General features: G+C 44.1%; 1 protein-coding gene across 3 annotated transcripts; it reads right to left on the bottom strand.

The window, feature by feature from the left end:
• Positions 1-1,394: 1,394 nt before the first annotated feature.
• Positions 1,395-18,465, bottom strand: fech (ferrochelatase). 3 transcript variants are annotated; one of them, XM_054744681.2, is made up of 11 exons: positions 18,267-18,465; positions 16,990-17,080; positions 16,765-16,884; positions 16,529-16,677; positions 15,043-15,177; positions 11,057-11,163; positions 10,646-10,744; positions 9,484-9,591; positions 8,865-9,029; positions 8,208-8,267; positions 1,395-3,557 (listed from the first exon to the last, which is right to left on the bottom strand). In XM_054744681.2, the coding sequence occupies exons 1-11, from the start codon at positions 18,301-18,303 to the stop codon at positions 3,423-3,425; spliced, it is 1,206 nt and encodes a 401-aa protein (XP_054600656.2). In that variant the 5' UTR covers positions 18,304-18,465; the 3' UTR covers positions 1,395-3,422. The 3 variants fall into 3 exon arrangements, with proteins under 3 accessions (XP_054600656.2, XP_054600657.2, XP_054600658.1); XM_054744682.2 differs by lacking the exon at positions 18,267-18,465 and adding an exon at positions 17,771-18,184; XM_054744683.2 differs by lacking the exon at positions 18,267-18,465 and having other exon boundaries at positions 16,765-16,898.
• Between the last annotated feature and the right edge of the window lie 246 nt (positions 18,466-18,711).

The raw sequence follows: 18,711 nt of genomic DNA, 5'->3' as shown, positions 1-18,711 counted from the left end.
AGAGGATCCTGGCTCAGTATAAGCAGCCATCCTCCACGACTCACTGGGGATGGAGAAGACAGAGCAGACACACACATACACACACCAATAGTGTTTCTATGGTTACGTTGTGATTTCTTAGTAAATATTCTATTTGATGAGAGACAAACTTTATTGTATTTATCCTAGTGGATCTATAATTAAACGGGTAAACTAGTAGTAGCACATCCAATGTCAAAGAGAGTAAAAAGTTATTATCAGGAGAGGGAGAATGTTTAAGTGGTTAGCAGCAGTGTGCTAGACGATGGCCCCCTCCATGAGGCCACCACAGCTCAGCAGAACATCGTTGTAGCTTCTTCTGGGGAGAAAAACACTTAGAGAAAAATAAAGTTAACAGCTGAAGTAGCAGGAAATAATACAGTTAAAGAGCAGATTGTAGAAGAAAGAAAAATAATAAAATAAAATAAATAAAGATATAAAACCACAACAGGTAGCTAGAAAAGTAGGATCTGTTTTCAACAGTGTGCCAGTTGTTGCAGCCACAGAAAAAAAAACAGGCAGTTGCCCACCCTGTGCTGACTCCAGTTGGTTAGGAGAGTGAGGAACCCACCCAATATGGCAGCCAATAGGGTGTGTGCATATATATTCATGTCTATGTTGATTAGCCCTTTTGGAAAGAATGTGTAGCTTTCCAGTGACTGCTTAGTACCCGTTTTATACTAAGTCTAACTAAATGTTATATGTTTAATATTTTAATTGTAAACCCTTGGCCCTACTAGTTTATGTTTATGTATTTAGCAGATGCTTTTGTCCAAAGCGACTTTCAAGTGATAATCGGCATGTTGCCCTTGAGGCTAACAACAACAACATTGACATCAGTCATGGAGAGGAGGGAACAAGGAGTGGACAGTAGAGAGGGGGGACGGGTGCAGGGAGGGTGCTAGTTTAGAAGATGCTCTCTGAAGAGCAGGGTCTTCAGGAGTTTCTTGAAAATAGAAAAGGAAGCCGCTGTTCTGGTAGCGTTAGGAAGGTCATTCCACATTTGTGGAACGATGCATGAGAAGTCTGGATTGTCCTGAGCGTGGTGTAGGCACTGCTAGCCGATCATCCTGTGTACTAGTGCACTAATACCAGTGGTTCCTGAAGATATTGTCATGAACATTTTCACATCAATACAAAATCTCACTTAATGTGTTAATACTCAAAGTATGAGTTATAATATTAATGTCGATGGTTATAACCAACAAACTTCCAGCTACTGAAAAAAACAGTTTCAGCCCAATACCTGTAAACCTGATTTAAACACGTTTCTCTGTTTACAAATGTTGATTACCTGTGTCGGCCATCTTGAATCAAAGTCACGTATAGCATTTATTCGTGATTCATGTGAACACAGGAGTTGGAACCAAACCAAGCATTTTTTATATTTTATTCTGAAGGAAGACACGTGTGACTGACACCATGTTCTCAAATGTATACAAAAGCAGTTCAAAGACACGATCCAACACAGGGGCGTGAAACAAAAAACTTCCAAAATAAATACATCTACACATTTAAAAACTTAAGTTACACTTTTTTTTGCAGCGTTTTTCTTGTTTGTGTGACTAAATCAGCATGTTTAGTTCAACACACGTCGCCGGTTCAACAGCAGAGCTGTCAAACCAGCTGGTAAATAAAATCAGACGAATTTGCCTTTCTTTAGCATGACACTAGATGTCATGCTAAAGAAAGTATTGGAGAAATTTTGAGTTTTAAACAACTAAATAAATATATGTACATCTATGAACTCAATTAAAGAGAAAAAGGTCTCATCTTGAACTAAAACAACCAATAATAAACAATAAACTTTTAGACAGAGCGAGCTTTTATTCAAATTCAGCCAAACTGTAGTTTTTATTATAAATGTCCAACGCTGACTCCGTGCATCTTTTCTACTAAGTTTGAAATTCCATTTCAGAAAAAAGCTTCATTTAAGACACTGATCTATGAATAATTTAAGCACATAAAAGGCACCTAAACTCAAGGGGTGAGCCAGTCTCATGCATTAACCGACCCGGACCTGTCTGCCGGTGGAAGATCGTGAAAAGTAACGCAGTTTGTTCCAGAGAAAATAAAGTGCAATTCTCTCTGAGTTACATCGTGGAAGATGAAATGATGGGCGAAGCGAGAACTGTAGTACAGCTCTGCTAACGGTTAGCGGCTGCCGCAACGTGTCGCCATTTTCTAAAACTGAGGGCGAAGAAAACATTTTATTGGTTTGTAAATGTTAAAATGTTTTAGGTTGACTTGCTGTTGGTAACCATTAGCAACCACACAAAGCACTAGCAAAGTGTGTGTGCAGTTAGCAAATGCTGCCACCTTAAAGTTAGCATCACAGGAAAATAGCGGTTTCAAGGTAAACGTATAAAAAATAATTCAGCTTAGAAGCAAAGGTAGCTTTGTTTATTATTGAGAATGCTAACAGCCTCTTGGCTAATCTGTTTTATACATTAGAACGATGCTACATGCTAGTTAGCTCACCTGCTAACCACCTCAACCCCTTTTCCAAGCAAAACCTCAATTAGCTTGCCTCGTTAGCTGAAGCTTCGTGGTTCTACCGGGGCTCAGGTCACAGCAGGACGAGTCCAGTGGTTCTGATCCTTCAGTGTAAAAGTGAAGGCACGTTTTCTGTTCGGTCAGCCGTTACAAAAACAGATCAGAAATGAAAAACTGCCCCTTCTGCCTTCACTCAGAGTGAATCAGGCAGCAGATGAGGTTCAAATTGTGAGATTAATCCAGCTGAAGGGTGTTCTGGGTTCTTTAGAACCGTCGACAGAACCAAGCAGCTGGAGTTTTTGAGTGGATGAAACGGTGTGAGAACACTGCACTCGGATGACGAATCAGAGGAAACCAAACATAGAAATGGCATCAAGACTCCAACTGCTTCTCTAAACTCCAGTTTCTACACATTCCGCGTTTTCCAGACCAATGGAAGAATTTGCGTGACTCAAATGTGACATTTACGGGTTTTTGTCCAGCAGAGACGAGAAACCTGGATAAAAGAAGCAAGTTTTCATGAGTTTGATTTGCTCTGGTCTTTGTTGTAGAATACCTCTGTTGGTGAGTTTCTTGGTGAGTTTATTTTGGGAATCCGAGAATAAATTCACCACGGCTCACCAGAAGAAAGCTAGACGCGTCTCTGATGCTTCAAAGGCCAGCGAGTGGAATGTGAGCACAGAAAATTCAAATGAAAAGCTGAAAAGAGACTTCAACCAAGAAGAACCTGCAGGACAGACGGAGATGCAGAAGTCACGTCCTCCGTGTTTGTGTTTTCTGAGTTTTCGACACCCTTGCTGAGAAGATAGTACACGTTAGAAGGTGCAGAAGGCCTTCGGCTCCAGAGTTAGTTTTTTTTTAAAAAGGGCCTCGTGGTGTGTAGGTGTCCATGTGAGCACCGGCTTCTGTCAGAGTTTCTGGCTGGAGAAGAAGGCCTTGGTCTCTCCGCAGGTGGGGTTGGTGCAGAGCGGGCAGCGGAGGGTCAGCTGACGCGAACACGGCTCGTTGGACTTCAGGTGGGACTGGACCAGGTCCGCCAGGGCCTGAAAGAAACGGGTACCAGAACTAACAAAGAGCTGAGACAGATATGCAGATATAAACTACATCCTGTTCAGATACTTCACAATAAAAGCCTCCAAACAGGTTTAGGCTTAAAGAGCAAGTCACCCCCTACCAGAGTATTACTCCACTCCCACTTCCTGTTTGAAAAATGCAACAAATGCTGTTGCCTAGCAGACCGAGAGGGTGGAGCCGCTAACAAATACACACACACAGGTTCACAACGACATTGTGACATCATATGGTACCAGCTAACGTTCTAGGGTACCTCTTAGCCAATAGCGATGGCAGATTTAAATTCAAATGCAGTGCAGAGTTTTTACCTGACAATGGCACAACACTGGCAGCTTTAGGCAGAACATTTAAATTTTAACTAAAATTAGTTAAATTAGTAGTCAAAACTATTGACGACACGTGTCTGCAGCACGATTAGACACGTGTTTATATAGTTTATCAGAAAAAAAAGTTGATTTGGGGGTGACTTGCTCTTTAAGAGCCACAGTTTGCTCAAGAGCACTAGATGGTGAGGTGATTTAACCTGGTTTATTTTCTCATGCTGTTGTTTAGCTTGAATTATGTTTCGACTTTGATCATCAACAGGTTCTGATATTATCTGAAGTTTGAAATATTCAGAGTTCATATTTTAAGGAGGCTGCAGTTACCGGTTACCCGTCAACAGGGGGCAGAGTTGAGCCGTTGAGTGATGAACAGAGTGCTGCTTAAAGGTGCGGTTGACTGAAAAAACATTATTATGTCTGATTATTTACTTTGTGAAGTGCCTTGAGACGACTCTTGTCCTTTTGGTGCTTTATAAATAAACTGAATTCTAACGGGTCACTGGGTGTTTCATGCAGGCTGAACATGAAGATGGTCTCCTACACCTATCTGCTGCATTAGCTTCTGATAGAAAACAGACGGTGAAACTCTAGGATTAGAAAAGCCTCACACGTCTATGTCACACTGTGAATTTGCATTTGTGGCCTCGCCCATCTTGGCTCGTGCCCGCCCACAGGTGGCCTTTTTAAAAACGTTTGCAGCGAGGAGAGAGAGCGGAGTGTCTTGGTGGTAGTGACTTAGCAACATGGCTGAACGCGTTCTGTTGAATCAGAAGAGAGGTGTGTGTACATCGTTATTAATGAGTAATCCTGCTGCTCTCAGCCCACCTCTGCACAAGCAAACGTCTGCATCTCAGAACAGGAGCATCATAGTTTTTCTAATGACTCATAAGCAAGCCCCCACAATGCGGCTCCAAAATTGAATCAAACCCGGAAGTACCAGAAATTGCAGTTCCACCCTCATCCACTAGGGGCTGGTGTCAGAAGCGAGCAAATCCTCATTGACTCCCATGTTAAAAATACCAATTTCACAGCAGAAATAAACATGTTTACAGCCTGGTACCAGAACATGTTTTTGGTTTAAATGATCTTGTTTACACTCATGACAACTCTGAGGGGGGTGAATCTTTTTTCTCACTCGTCTGTTTAAGTGTATTAAAAGCCTAAAATTCTGTATAATTAATGAGCATCAGACCCACGTGACCACAGAGCTAGCTCCGTGGAAAGGCCTCAGTAGAGCCTCGGTCTGGCCTGGAAACTGTTCCGGGATTTTGAGTCTCTGTGTTTGTGTTTTCTTGTTTGGATATTATTTGTGCAATTGTTGGACAAAATGACTTGCTGTGGCATTAATTGCACTAATAGAGCATCCAAGGGGTCTCCACTTCATTTTTTTTGGTAAGTAAAATTATATTTATGTATTTTAGGTCACTGCCGAGCTGAGCTTAGATTTTAACATGTACTGTTTAACCATGAAATTTAAATGTAATAGGGTAAAACCCAGTGCATTTAACATAATGCTGCACTTTAGAAAATGGTTGAAATATAACACGTTGGTGGAGCTGGGTTCCCACTATCGGCTTGTGGAGCTCTCGGGAGACCGATGTTTTCCACCCGTTTCTCCCCTTCCCGCAGCTCGGCACATCTCAGATCGCAGCGGCGCTTGTCTGCTGTGCGGCTGACGGCTTGTGGAGGTCTCGGAGACCTCTGTGTTCCACCCGGTTTTACCCAGCGGTCAGCCCGGCGTATCTCTGACTCAGAAGCTCTGGTGTTGTGCACAGTTAACTCCGGTTGTAGCAAGGTTGCTACCTCCGTTAGCTTAGCTCCCACCTCCGCGTTAGCTTTGGGTTAGCCAGGGTTAGCTTCAGGTTAGCTTGTAGCTAGTTCGACCGGGTGTCGTCAGTTGATCCCAGCCTTACAGCCCCACCCTCAGCTCCACCTATCTTCCCTTTTATGGAATTGTCTGGGCTTGACGGAACCTGTGACACGGTCAAAATGGCGGTGGTGGCCACCTCCCGTTTAGCCTCAAAAATGTGTTATTGGAGCCTATGGAAAGGAGATGTCCAGTATACTTATGTCGATGGTCATGAGACTAACGAGTAAACCACACCTTTAAAAAAACGAGAACTGCTGCTACGGAGGACTGGATGTCCAATCAGAGAACGAGTACACGTGAAGCAGCATTGCTGTGAGCGCTTCAGGGCTGAAAACCTAAAATAATAATCGTGTTATTCTGACTCATCGGACCTGACGTAGGCTGGGCCGGCACCACGTGTTAATTCTCGACTGTGGTGAAGTTCCCGTTTGTGTTCTTTAAGGTGCATTTACACTCTGGTGTGCTCGTCCGAGGCCGGGTGGGGTCACGGTCTTCACGTTTCGCCAGTGGAGCCAACTGCTTTTTTTGGCCCTGCTACCCTGCGGCTCGCTTCGTGCTGAGCCGTCCACAAACGCCCACCTAAGGGACGATTGGCCGGCTGAAGTTATGTCACTATAACCCCTAACTGCTAGTGAACGAACCAGCCAGCAGCGGATTCCTGCATTAGCCATTCATTAGTAATCTGGATGCAGCATCTCTGCAGCTCTGAGCAGCTGGAGCTGCTGCCTCTACAGGAGCGTTCTTGGAAGGGAGGGGAACCCTCAGGAGCACGACAGCTTCAGGAGGAAGCTGTGTGCTTCATGCCAGCGTCTCCAAAAGCAACACGGCTCACGCCCACTTGTGTTTAACTTTTGGCGCTCAGGCAGAGCTGCAGAGAAGCCGTCTCCAGCCCATGCCGAGCTAATGGGCTGCTAGCTTCTGTTAGCTGGAACAGGCTTCCTGCACCTTTACAAAAATCTAAATCAATCACTCGACACAAGCAGTGCACAAACGCCCAACGTGATGCTTTTACTTCCTTGTTGTCTAAAAGTTGATCCTTGTAGGTTTAAAACTCATTTCTGTCCGAGTTTCAGCTGAATACAAACCAGACCTCGAGTCTAGCTGGATAAAAGTGGTTTGCTAACGTTTGCTAAACCAGAGGAACCGTTATTAACAACCAGAGCTTTTCCTGATCACCGTGTTTTTCTTCATCTTCCAGCTGCTGCAGCTCTCTGAGAAACTAAAACACACCAAGGAAACCATTCTTCAGTAACTACCAACTAATCATCCTCCGGTATTGATTTCCTCACACAGACACTCAGAGACCAGGCAAGGGGTCTCCGAGCGCAGCGGGTCTGACCAGCCAGCCAGCCGGGCGGTTCGGTTCTACTGTAGTCAGCTCTAAAGGTTCCCATTGATCCGGCCCTTTCCTTTAATAAACCCACCCACACACACACACACACACACACACACACACGTATAAACACACACACATGTATACACACACACACACACACAAACGCATGTATACACACACACACACACAAACGCATGTATACACACACACACGCATGTTATACACACACATGCATATACACACACACACACACACACAAACGCATGTATACACACACACACACACACACACAGACACACACGTATAAACACACACACATGTATATATATATACACACACACACACACACGTATACACACACATGCATGCTATACACACACATGCATACACACACAAACGTATAAACACAGACATGCATGTATATACACACACACACACACACACGTATACACACACACACGTGCGCACACACACAAATGCATGTACACACACACACAAATGCATGTATACAGATACACACACACACACACACAAATGCATGTATACAGATACACACACACACACACAAATGCATGTAGACACACACACATGCATGTACACACACACACACATGCATGTATACAGATACACACACACACACACAAACACAAACGCATGTATACACACACATGCATACACACACATTAACATGTATACACACACATGCATACACACACATTAACATGTATACACACACACACACACACACACACACACACACTTTTTGTTTTTTAAATAAATTTGTACTCAAACGTGAGACTGGATTGAAAAATCGAAGCAAAAGCAGAAGAACAAAAAAACACAATTATTAGTTCTAAACCTTTAAGAATCGAGTTTAAATAATAAATTATAATCTACCAACATCTGGATCACACTGGGATCAGTGACGTTTCTGTAGACAGGAAATGGGGAAGCGGATGAAGCTTTTCAAAATAAAATCCTCCTCAGAGTCAATTTAAAGGGATTTATGTGGACCTGTGATGAGCGACTCCCATCTCACCCAGTAGAACCTTTACTAGACCAACCTAACTAATGAACACGGAGCTTGTACCTTCATGAAGAGCGGGTTCCCATTCAGAGACTCTGCTCTCCTGATGTTCTCCACGCCGCACTGAAACAAAAACACAGCAGAGGTCTGAGAGTCTCACGTTTGCAGGCGTCGCTCTAAAACAGACCTGAACACGTTTATTCTGTTCGTCCCGTTCTACTGGTGGTCGGCTGCCTCCGTTCTCTTCAGTCGTGCTTCATAAATAAATCTGATCCTGCTTTCAGGCTTGAATCCATTCAGCTAAAACATGAAGTTCCTGTTTTTGTCCATCTTTCCTGATCCCAGCTGAACCACCTTCTTGATAAAAAAGTTTGAAGGTTTCAGGTGAACAGAGTTCTGATGAACGTTTATGTTTATTACTGATCCCCACACTCGGATCCTAAATAAACGGGTTTATCATTAGAATTAAAACCACCTTCCAGAACTCCGGACCGAACATTTCTCCGAGCCTGGACACACGATGGGAAAATCTCCTTTTGTTGGTTCCAGCAACTCAACTCGGCCCGCAGCTCTTACTGGCTGCAAACGGACCTCACGGTTCTGGTGGTTCCGTCTCTGAGAAGACCTCAGAGGAAGAACTCAGATAAAGTGGCTAATGATGGGACTGGCCTGGCCCACTCAGAACGCCACCAGAACCAAACCCAGGGCGGGTTTCCTCACCTCCTCTCCCAGAACCTGAGCGTACTCGATGTCCAGCTCGTGAAGCGTCTCTATGTGGTCCGACGTGAAGGCGATGGGAACCAGCAGCAGGTTCTTCTTCCCTCGTTCACACAGGCCTTTGATCACCTCGTCGGTCTGCGGGCCGAGCCACGGCATGGGTCCCACCTGCAGGACCAAACACAGACCCTCAGGTTCTGGTCCGAGTCCTAACGTCGACCCTGATAGATGAGATGCTGCTCATTTAGCTACACCGCCTCTAGGGGGAGCTGCAGGCTGCTGCGTGGTGTTATTTTACGTGTCATCTCTTTCCTTTCCATCTTTGACCTGCATTTAATAATCCAGTCACACTTTTATCAAATAAAACCCAGATTCTTCCCTAAAGTCTGATGACTGAAGCGGATGAGCAGAAATCTGGACCGGAGCCACTGGATCTGGACTGGAACAGCAGCAGGAATTATTAAACATTTGGCGCCCTCTTGTGGATGAAACCATTACTGCAGGTCTGTGGAAGCTCTTGGTGTGTGTGTGTGTGTGTGTGTGTGTGTGTGTGTGTGTGTGTGTGTGTGTGTGTGTGTGGTGTGTGTGTGTGTGTGTGTGTGTGTGTGAGAGAGAGACTCACCCTGGACTGCCACACCAGCCTATATGGGTTACAGTCTCCCAGGCTCTCCATCACTCTCTGAACCGTGGCCCCCACCTCCTGAGGGTACGGGTCCCCTCTGTTCACGACCTGCGGGGGTCAAACAGGACGAGTCGTGGGACAAACACCAACAAGTCACACGACTAACTTCAGTTTATAATAATGGTCACATCAGGAGTTAGCGAATCATCTGATTCTCAGCTGATCTGAGACAAACACATGACATCACTGATGTTAACGAATCAGGATGGAGACCCGCAGTCACATGGTATCTTACAATAATAAAAACAAAATGAATATTCTTCTTATTAAAAATAATTAGAAAAATAACCCTGAAACGCTTTGTTTTAAAGTCTAAAAGACCAGAGAGTCAGAATCCTAAATGTGAAAATTAAAGTTACTTTAAAAGTCAGAATTAAGACTTTAAATCTCTCACACACACACACACACACACACACACACACACACACACACACACACACACACACACACACACACACACACACACACACACACACACACACACACACACACACTTATTACTATTTGAAAATAAATAACTACCATAAATATATGAATGCCTTTAACTTTAAAAGTTACAAATATGATTTGAAAAGTCATAATTAACATTTTCAATGTCGGAACGAGACTTTATGGCAGAGTTTTGACTAAAATTGACTTTAATTCTCACAAAAATCACATAAAGCCGCATAAACACAGACTTCAGAAGCCGTTATTTATGCTGGTGGAGATTTTGAACGCTGTAGTTGTGACTTTGATCTGGTCCGAATTACGACTCATCTCAGGGTCAGAATTGTGACTTAAAATCTTTAAAATAATTTGAAATTCATTTTCTTATAAAAGGTTTTCTGGGCACGTCCAACCAGGAGGAGACCTAAAGGAAGACCCAGGATTCCCCCAGAGGGGCTGGCCCAAGTGGCCGGGGGGAGGGAAGTCTGGGCCTCCTTGCTTAGACCGCGGCCCCCGGGGCCGGACCGGATAAGCAGCTGAACACGGACGGATGGATTATGTTATGAAGTCATCACTTCATGATTCAGAACTGCATTATTCTTTAGTGTAGTAATGGTCTGTACCAACGGGACTCAAACCATCAGCCCGAGCGGGGGTGGGGGGGCCTACTTACAGCCATGGGCAGCGAGTGAGCGGAGAACAGGATGACCACGTCGTCTCGTTTGTCTGCAGGAAACTTCAGCAGCTCGTTTCTGACGTGCTCGGCGAAACACTGAAAACACAAAAACAAACATGTCTGCCTCCTTCTTCCTCGAGTGGCCACCGAGCACCAGCTGGACCCGTTACTGCTGGGACTGAGCTTCTGTAAGGAAGCCTGCAAAACTCCGTCGGGTTCATATCGGAGCTTCTAGCATCAATGAGGCGTGAATCATTATCTCGTCCTACTTCACCTTGTACATTTTCAAACAACCTCAGAGATGTTTAGCAGGTTTTTGTTGCACCTGGAAGCGATCACCTACGTCATTTAGAACGGACACTATAACAAAAGCTGATGTAAGGATGGGATAAGAAGCATTATTCCAACCTCCACCAGTAGGGGGTGTGTGGGCCAGCGGTCGATCACGCTCCAGCGCATCTTTGGCCGGTCTCCTCGGTTGCTATAGTAACGGTAGATGGCGTTCAGACTGCTGCCTGTTCACACAAAACACATTCATGTCGTTTTAAACAACAAAGCTGAACACGTGTGAGTTTTCCCTAAAGCAAGGTTCTGGTTCAACACGATGAAGCAGTGTTGGGTTCGACTTTAGATCTGGGTCATGAATAACAGCATCGTATGGCGATGTTAAGGTTCGCTAACATGGCACTATGCTAGCTCCTGCTTGCTATCACAGATGTTCCACGAGGACATTTTTACAGTCATCTTTTAACTCATTCGCTGCCAGCGTTTCTCACCATTTTTACCGTTTTTTTAAGAGTGACTGAACGTTGCGCGCTAGGATGATGTTGACGCCAAAACAACCAAAACAAAGCGGAGACTCACCTCTTACATCAGGAAGAATCCACGCGTTTCAAGCGTTATCCGTTCTTTCATAATCCGTTGTTGAATTGTGATCGGCAGAAGCTTTTCCGGTTCGCGCCTCACTTTTTTTAAAGCAGCGGCCCAAAACAATCTCCTAACACATGGATGTTCTGCTTCCTGGTCACGTGACGTGTGACGTACGCGAATGAAGATCGGCTTCAGAGCTAAGATGTTTGTTCTCACGGTGCGGGGGCTCGTCCGACGCCCGCAAAGTAAAAACATGCAAATAACTACTTCAGTTGTCAATGTCAGTGAATGAGTTAAAGAGCAAGTCACCCCCAAATCTACCTTTTTTCTGATAAACTACATAAATGTGTGTCTAATCGTGCTGCAGACACGTGAAGTCAATAGTTTTGCACTTTAGTGCATTTTAGTTAAAATTTTAATTTTCTGCCTAAAACTGTCAGTGTTGTGCCGTTGTCAGGTAAAAACTCTACACTGCATTTGAATTTAAATCTGCCATCGCTATTGGCTAAGAGGTACCCTAGAATGTTAGCTGGTACCATATGATGTCACAATGTCATTGTGAGCCTGTGTGTGTGTGTGTGTGTGTGTGTGTATTTGTTAGTGGCTCCTAGTAGGGCTGCTCGATTATGGCAAAAATAATAATCACGATTATGGTGACTGAAATTGAGATCACGATTATTTAGGGCGATTTTTCAATTAATGTTGATTTTATTTGTTTTTATTCAGTCATAAAACTGCTCAGGGCACAATCAGGACAACAATAAATAAGAAACAAGATGATCACTAAAATAACTCCTGATTCCCAGTATAAAAAGACCAATGTACTTATAGCTCATAGTCTATGACCCAAGGGCTATAGACCTTGGTTTAACTCATGTAAGTCTAACCAGTACAGACCCAAATACCAATATCTTGCAAATATAGACAGCAAGAATTATACAGTGGCATTTATAACAAATACATGCAAATAAATTGATGTTTACAAAATGTTGTATAACATTTATTGAGTCGTGTCAAGATGCTGTAGGAGCGTGCACTAGCACCGTGTCCTCAGAGAGGTTAGTTATTAGTTATCAGCGTGAGGAACTTATTTCTACCTTATTTATAAACTATTTATTTACAAGTCCATCAGTTAATGTAATAATTGTCCCAACCACAGCTGCACCCCCCACCCCCCAACTCGGTCTCACAGCAATCGGGCAAGCTGCACGTGTGTTTAGCACGCCGCACGTGCACATTTAGCCGTTTTTAGCTGCTCAGGAGTCCGCAGGTGCGGTGTGTGTCACTCACTCTGGTTACTCCAACAGGGAGCCGGCTCCGAGAGCCGTGTCTTTAGCGACCGACACATCACTACATCATTCCCTTTCCTAATGTCCTGAAGAACGGTCCGGAGTGCAGGCGGAGTGTTTAGCTAACCTGCAGGAAATGTCGACGACAGTTATCCAGAAAGTAGCTAAGGGTTACCAGAGATGTTTCTGAGGTGTTTGCTAGGTACTTTTAGGATTAAAAAGTCAAGAAGGGGGTCTGAAAAGCTGCTAGAAATAGCGTCAAAGTCGCTAAGTTGGCAACACTGTGGAGGTGCGCTTCATTTGCAACTCAGGGCAGCGCAAGTGGGAGGAGCAAATAATCGGCTTGTTTTGTTTTTTATAATCGTTCAAAACTCAGATCGTAATCGTGATTAAAATTCGATTAATTGAGCAGCCCTAGCTCCTAGGGCTGTAGCGAAGCGTCGATGACGTCGACGGCTCGATTCTAAAAATTTGTCGACGTCAGATCCGGAAGTCGACGCACCGCGCCCACTTGTTGCATCCCCAGGAGTTTGTAAATGGAGGAGGAATCTGCCTGTTTTTCCTCTAGCTCGCCCTCTTCTCCGCCTTCACTAACATCTCCACCAAATACCGAAGACCCGGAACAATGTCCGTCCGCTACTAGATTCCTTTCCTGTTTTGCCCGCCTTCGTCTCCCGGCAACGGACGACAACTTCCAGGGTCAGATGCGCTGCTTCGTCTCTATAGCAGATGTAGGACATCACCGGGAGCGTTTCTCCCTTCATTAAGGAGCTTCTTTCAGACATTAGGAGAGCTGTTTTGGTGGTAGCAGTCTCTCCTCCGTGCTGGTCTGTTTGCTGCTGGGTGTTTTTGGTTTATTTAAACTTGGTAACTTGAACTTAATGTTGGTAAAGCTATTGTTAGCATTTTCGCTAACAGCTTCTTGCGTTTGGATAAGCTGTTACGTTTTGGTTTAGAGTTCATCTTTTTTGTGGTGCAGATCTCCCTTTTATTACATTTAGAGTGTTGTAGGTTTTCGGTTTAGTTTAAAATATCACCTTGAGTTTGGTTTAACCGCCCAGTTTAGAGTTGGGCCTTTGGAGATCCTTATTTTGGTCCAGAACCCAGTAATCTTTGCCCAGTGGGACATCCCTACTTATTTGTACTTTTGTTTTAATGCCCCACTGGCAGAATTAGTTTTATTATTCCCAACCTGTGGATGGAAAGGTTTATGTTTTTTTGTTGTTGTAAATAAACCTGATCATCATTTTAACTTTTAAATCCCGTTATTGTCCCTTCCTTTTTGCACACGAGCCAGACTCCCCAGGAAGAGTCGTAACACCACTCGCCTCACGCTCATAAGTGACCAAAACAAAGCAGCATGGAGACACTCCGTCTTCTACCACCTCTCAGGCAGCAGCCTGCACTCCCACGTTCTACACGTCACCAGAACATAACCAACCAACACAATAAAAGCAGTGTTATACAAAATGGAAGGTCTGTAGTGTTTATTCTCTTACAGTAACAATTTATCAATTTTTTGAGGAATTTATTAGATTTTCTTGTTTTTATTCATTGTGCAATAAAAAAATAAACGCTAGATTAATCATCTAAACAGTCATTAGAATAGTCGACTATTCGATAAAATAATCGTCAGAATAATCGTTTTAAAAATAATCGTTTACCCCCAGCCCTAGTGGCTCCGCCCTCTCGGTCTGCTAGGCAACACCATTTGTCGCATTTTTCAAACAGGAAGTGGGAGTTGAGTAAGAATCTGGTAGGGGGTGACTTACTCTTTAAGTTAATCCTGTTCATTCTAAATCTTTCAAGTACATCGCCATCGGCCCTCAGATCCATAGCGGGTGCATTTCTAAACACGATTTCTCATCAATGGCCCGTTGACATCTGGCCTAGTTTCCTGTTTTCGTTAAACGACTTAGCGCCTCGTCAACGAGAGGCGGAGAGACGCCCGTCTGCTTTGAGCTCCCCATTTTTTAATGTTTGTGCCAAACGCAGGAGGAAAATCAGAAACGATGACATTACTTTTCAGCTCTTAGACACAAACATCTTTCCTTCTTTCAAAGGTTTGATTCAATCCCAGACTGGATTTTCAGCATTTCAATGGATAATTCCAGAGATTAACGGTAAAAATACACATGGTCTCTTTAAGCTTGTTCCTGTAAGCTAACGTTGTCTGATCTATGGTCCGCGTGTTGTCGACGCTGCCCTGCTCTACCTGCGGCACGTCCGACTCACCTGTGGTGGAGCAGCTGTACTGAGGATACTGAGTAAAGGCCACCGCCCGCTCCACTCCGTCCTTCTCCATCTCCTCGATGGCTTCCTCCGTCAGCGGGTTCACGTACCGGAAACCGATGTAGAACTTGTGAGGAGCTGAACAAGAAGAAACAATCTGTAAACAAACAGCAGACAAAGTCCTGGTCCGGTCCCGGTTCTTCAGACGCCGCGGAGTCACAGGCAAGAATCCCGTTTCCTGCCAAACTAATTCGGTTTTTGATTTTTCATTCATCAAACTTAAAGAGCAAGTCACCCCCAAATCAACTTTTTTTTGCTCATAAACTATATAAACGAGTGTCTGATCGTGCTGCAGACACGTGAAGTCAATAATTTGGCACTTCAGGGCATTTTAGTTAAAATTTAAATATTCTACCTAAAACTGCCTATGCTGCGCCCTCTTCAGGTAAAAACTCTACACTGCACACGAATTTAAATCTGCCATCGCAATTGGCTAAAAGGTACACTATGAGGTTAGCTGGTACATTATGATGTCACAATGTTGTTGTGAGCATGTATGTGTAAATGTGTATTTGTTAGTGACTCCGCCTTCTCGGTCTGCCAGGCAACCACATTTGTTGCATTTTTCAAAGAGGAAGTGGGAGTGGAGTAGGGGGTGACTTGCTCTTTAAGAGCAGGAACCAGATGTGCCTGTGTGACCAGCTGCTGGCGACAAACAGCCTACAGGACATGTTTAACACCAGTATCTCACTGGGCTGCAGCTTTCCAAAACAGCATTCCCGAGAGTTTTCCGTCTCCGTCAGAGCCTCAGTATCCAACTCTATCCGGTTTGAGAAATTCACCGATAAAGTTTTGTCTGTAAACAGCCTCAGAACTTCCACAAGTCTCTAGAACCGGACTGGAACCCATCCCAGTTTGATCTGAGTCAGGAAGTGGAGAAACTCAGGGAAGAGTCGGAGCAGGGATCTGACATTTCATAACAAAAAAAAAAAACAATAAAGTTACGTTTAATGAAGAGTCATCAGCACCAATCCGACATTATTCCAAGTTTGATCCCAGTTTGTGTCACAGATTCTGGTTTTAACTCTCTGCAGAGCACTGGCGAAACTGGCTCATCCCTTGAGTTATGGAGCCTTTTTATGACGTGACTGCAGCCGGAGTCCAGAGAAAAACCCTGAGAGTTCTGGAGGACGGCTGATCCGGATTCTCCTCATGTCATCCCAAACGGATCAAATAACAACAATAAGAATCACGATGGGATGCTTTCCAGAGTCTTGCTGTTCTGGATCGGCGGTTCTGGAGCTCGTGTGTTCGGTTTGTTATCAGAGAGGCGTGTCCAAGGCGTGTGAGGAGACGCGCCTCTTCAGCCTTATCTTCAGCTCGCAGCAGCAAACCGTTTCATCAGATCTAAAGGAGCAGGATCCAGAACCGAGCCTGACACACACACACACATCTTCTGTTCTCCTGTAGCTCACAGGTAGCAGCTCACCTGTGTCTGGGCTCATGTCGTCCAGCAGCTTCACCATGCCCTCCCCCTGCATGGAGGTCCAGTGCTTTATGGGGGAGCCTCCTCCGATCTTACTGTACTGCTCCTGGATCTTCGGCGTGCGCCGCTTAGCGATGAACGGTCCGAGCTTGCTGCGGAGAACATAACGTCAGTGAACAGAACCAGACCAAACAAGCACAGCTGCTCCTAATCTGGTGTGTGTGTGTGTGTGTTCCTACTTCTGCACAGGAAGTTTCATCAGGTCTGTGTCCATAAAGAGCCGCAGCAGGAAGTCGTGAACGTCTTCCAGCTTCTCAGGTCCTCCCATGTTCAGCATCAGGATCCCAGTTTTAGGTTTCCTGCAACTCAGCAGCTGGAATATTATTACTGTGTGTGTGTGTGTGTGTGTGTGTGTGTGTGTGTGTGTGTGTGTGTGTGTGTGTGTGTGTGTGTGTGTGTTCTACCTGCTTTCTTGCATCTCTGGAGCAGCACGCTGTGCTAAAGCAGCAGCAGTGGAGCGTCTCCTCACACTCAGGCCGACGCTGCTCCTAGCAACTGAAACACATTCACTCGTTCATCTCTCCTCATTTCACTTAACTAAAATTATCTGTTACGGTTAAAAACCTAATTTATGAAAAATATATATACAGAAAAAGGTAAAAGAAAATTAAATCTTTATCGTGTTTTCTGCAGAAAAATGAAATAAAATTCTGGAAATGCGTTTGAAGTTACCGAGTTTGACGGTGAAGCGATTTAACACATTTAAAGCATAAAAGCTTAGAAATATGTTATTTATCTCCAAATCACCACCCTAAACTTTACATGTACAAATAAAAGGCCTTAACCGAAGATATAAATACAAACACTAAATCGGGTTTGAATTTCTATCTTTTATTGTTTATTAATAAAGTATGAATCTGTAAATGCCATCATCACATACAAGATTGATAAAGCAGCCATGAATTAGAAATGTGTCTTGATTTTTATCATTGTTTCTATTTTTTTAATAAACTCTAACATTGTCCCAGATGACTGATATCTGTGTGCGCGTGTTTGTTTGTTTGTTTCTTCTGATCGAAACAAGCTTCAACTTTCATAACCAGCGCTGCAGTGCGCCTAAGGGCCGCCAGGGGGCCTCCTCTGTTACGCAAGTTCAAAACTCTGCAGTTGTGTAACAACGCGTGAAATGTTCGCTTCTTTTCTTTCCCGCCGTGAAAATATAAACGGAAACGCGGAGAGGCTTACCGGCACTAAATTCACCACCGGCAAGGGATAAGATGGTTATGTAACACGGACCTTCAACTGTAATCGACTGTTGGCTGAACTCCACAACACCGGAAACCACACCGGAAACACTCACGATCAGTCACAAAAATGTACAATAAAGGTCGTTATAAAGAAAAAAGGTGAAAATTAGACGAGTAAAATAAAAATAAAAAGCTCAGTTTGGGCCATTTTCGGCGAAAGTTAAAAAGCAGTAATCTTACACCTTAACAAGATCAATAAAACATTACAATTACAATAAATAACAGGAAGCTGTTTAGCTTCAGTTTCTTTCAACTTTACGTGCTAGCGTGACGGTCAATGTCAGCGTTCGGTTGTAAGCCTGAAACATGAGATAAACCACTAAACCGCCTCTGTGAGACGGCGCGCTGCAGTTGGTTCTCTCGCAGAAACCATCGGATGAATCTACGGTGCTATTCCGTTTCCGTCCGGCTAGCAAGCTGCGGTCATGACTTACACTGAATCCAGCGGCCGGCGCCGCCCAGGACCGCCATCCCGTTAGAAGCTGCGGGTGTGCGGAGCAGAAAACTGGTGACCGGTCTCCGGGAGCGCTACCACACTGAACAGGCTGTCTCAGGTCCGTCCGCGGAGGAAGATTCCTTCAGCTACCACCTGCTTGCTGGATGCGCTCACTTCCATCAAGTTCCGGATGTTTACAAGAGCACTTCCGGTTTCAGATTTAAAAATAAAAGCTATGACCACTGCACTTTCTAAATAGATTTGAACGTTTCCTTTGAAATTTAAAAACTGAAAGGCATTTGACCTTTATGAGTTAAACTGTGTTTTCTTTTGTGTACAAATAAATTCAAATGCTCAGCCACTTCTTGAAATTAATTTATTTCCCTAAAGCCACTGTTTCCTTTTGTTATAAAAGAACATGTATTTTTAAAGCAGTTGCTTAA

Source organism: Nothobranchius furzeri, chromosome 6 (assembly GCF_043380555.1).
Source record: "Nothobranchius furzeri strain GRZ-AD chromosome 6, NfurGRZ-RIMD1, whole genome shotgun sequence".
Lineage (NCBI taxonomy): Eukaryota > Metazoa > Chordata > Actinopteri > Cyprinodontiformes > Nothobranchiidae > Nothobranchius > Nothobranchius furzeri.
This window is presented reverse-complemented; position numbering and strand designations above follow the sequence as displayed.

Coding starts and splice junctions, on each gene's coding strand:
- fech (XM_054744681.2), bottom strand. CDS start 18,303: ATGGCGGTCCTGGGCGGCGCCGGCCGCTGGATTCAGT. Junction 10,745..11,056: donor CACACCCCCTACTGGTGGAG/GTTGGAATAATG, acceptor TTGTGTTTTCAG/TGTTTCGCCGAGCACGTCAG. Junction 3,558..8,207: donor GGAACCCGCTCTTCATGAAG/GTACAAGCTCCG, acceptor CGTTTCTTTCAG/GCCCTGGCGGACCTGGTCCA.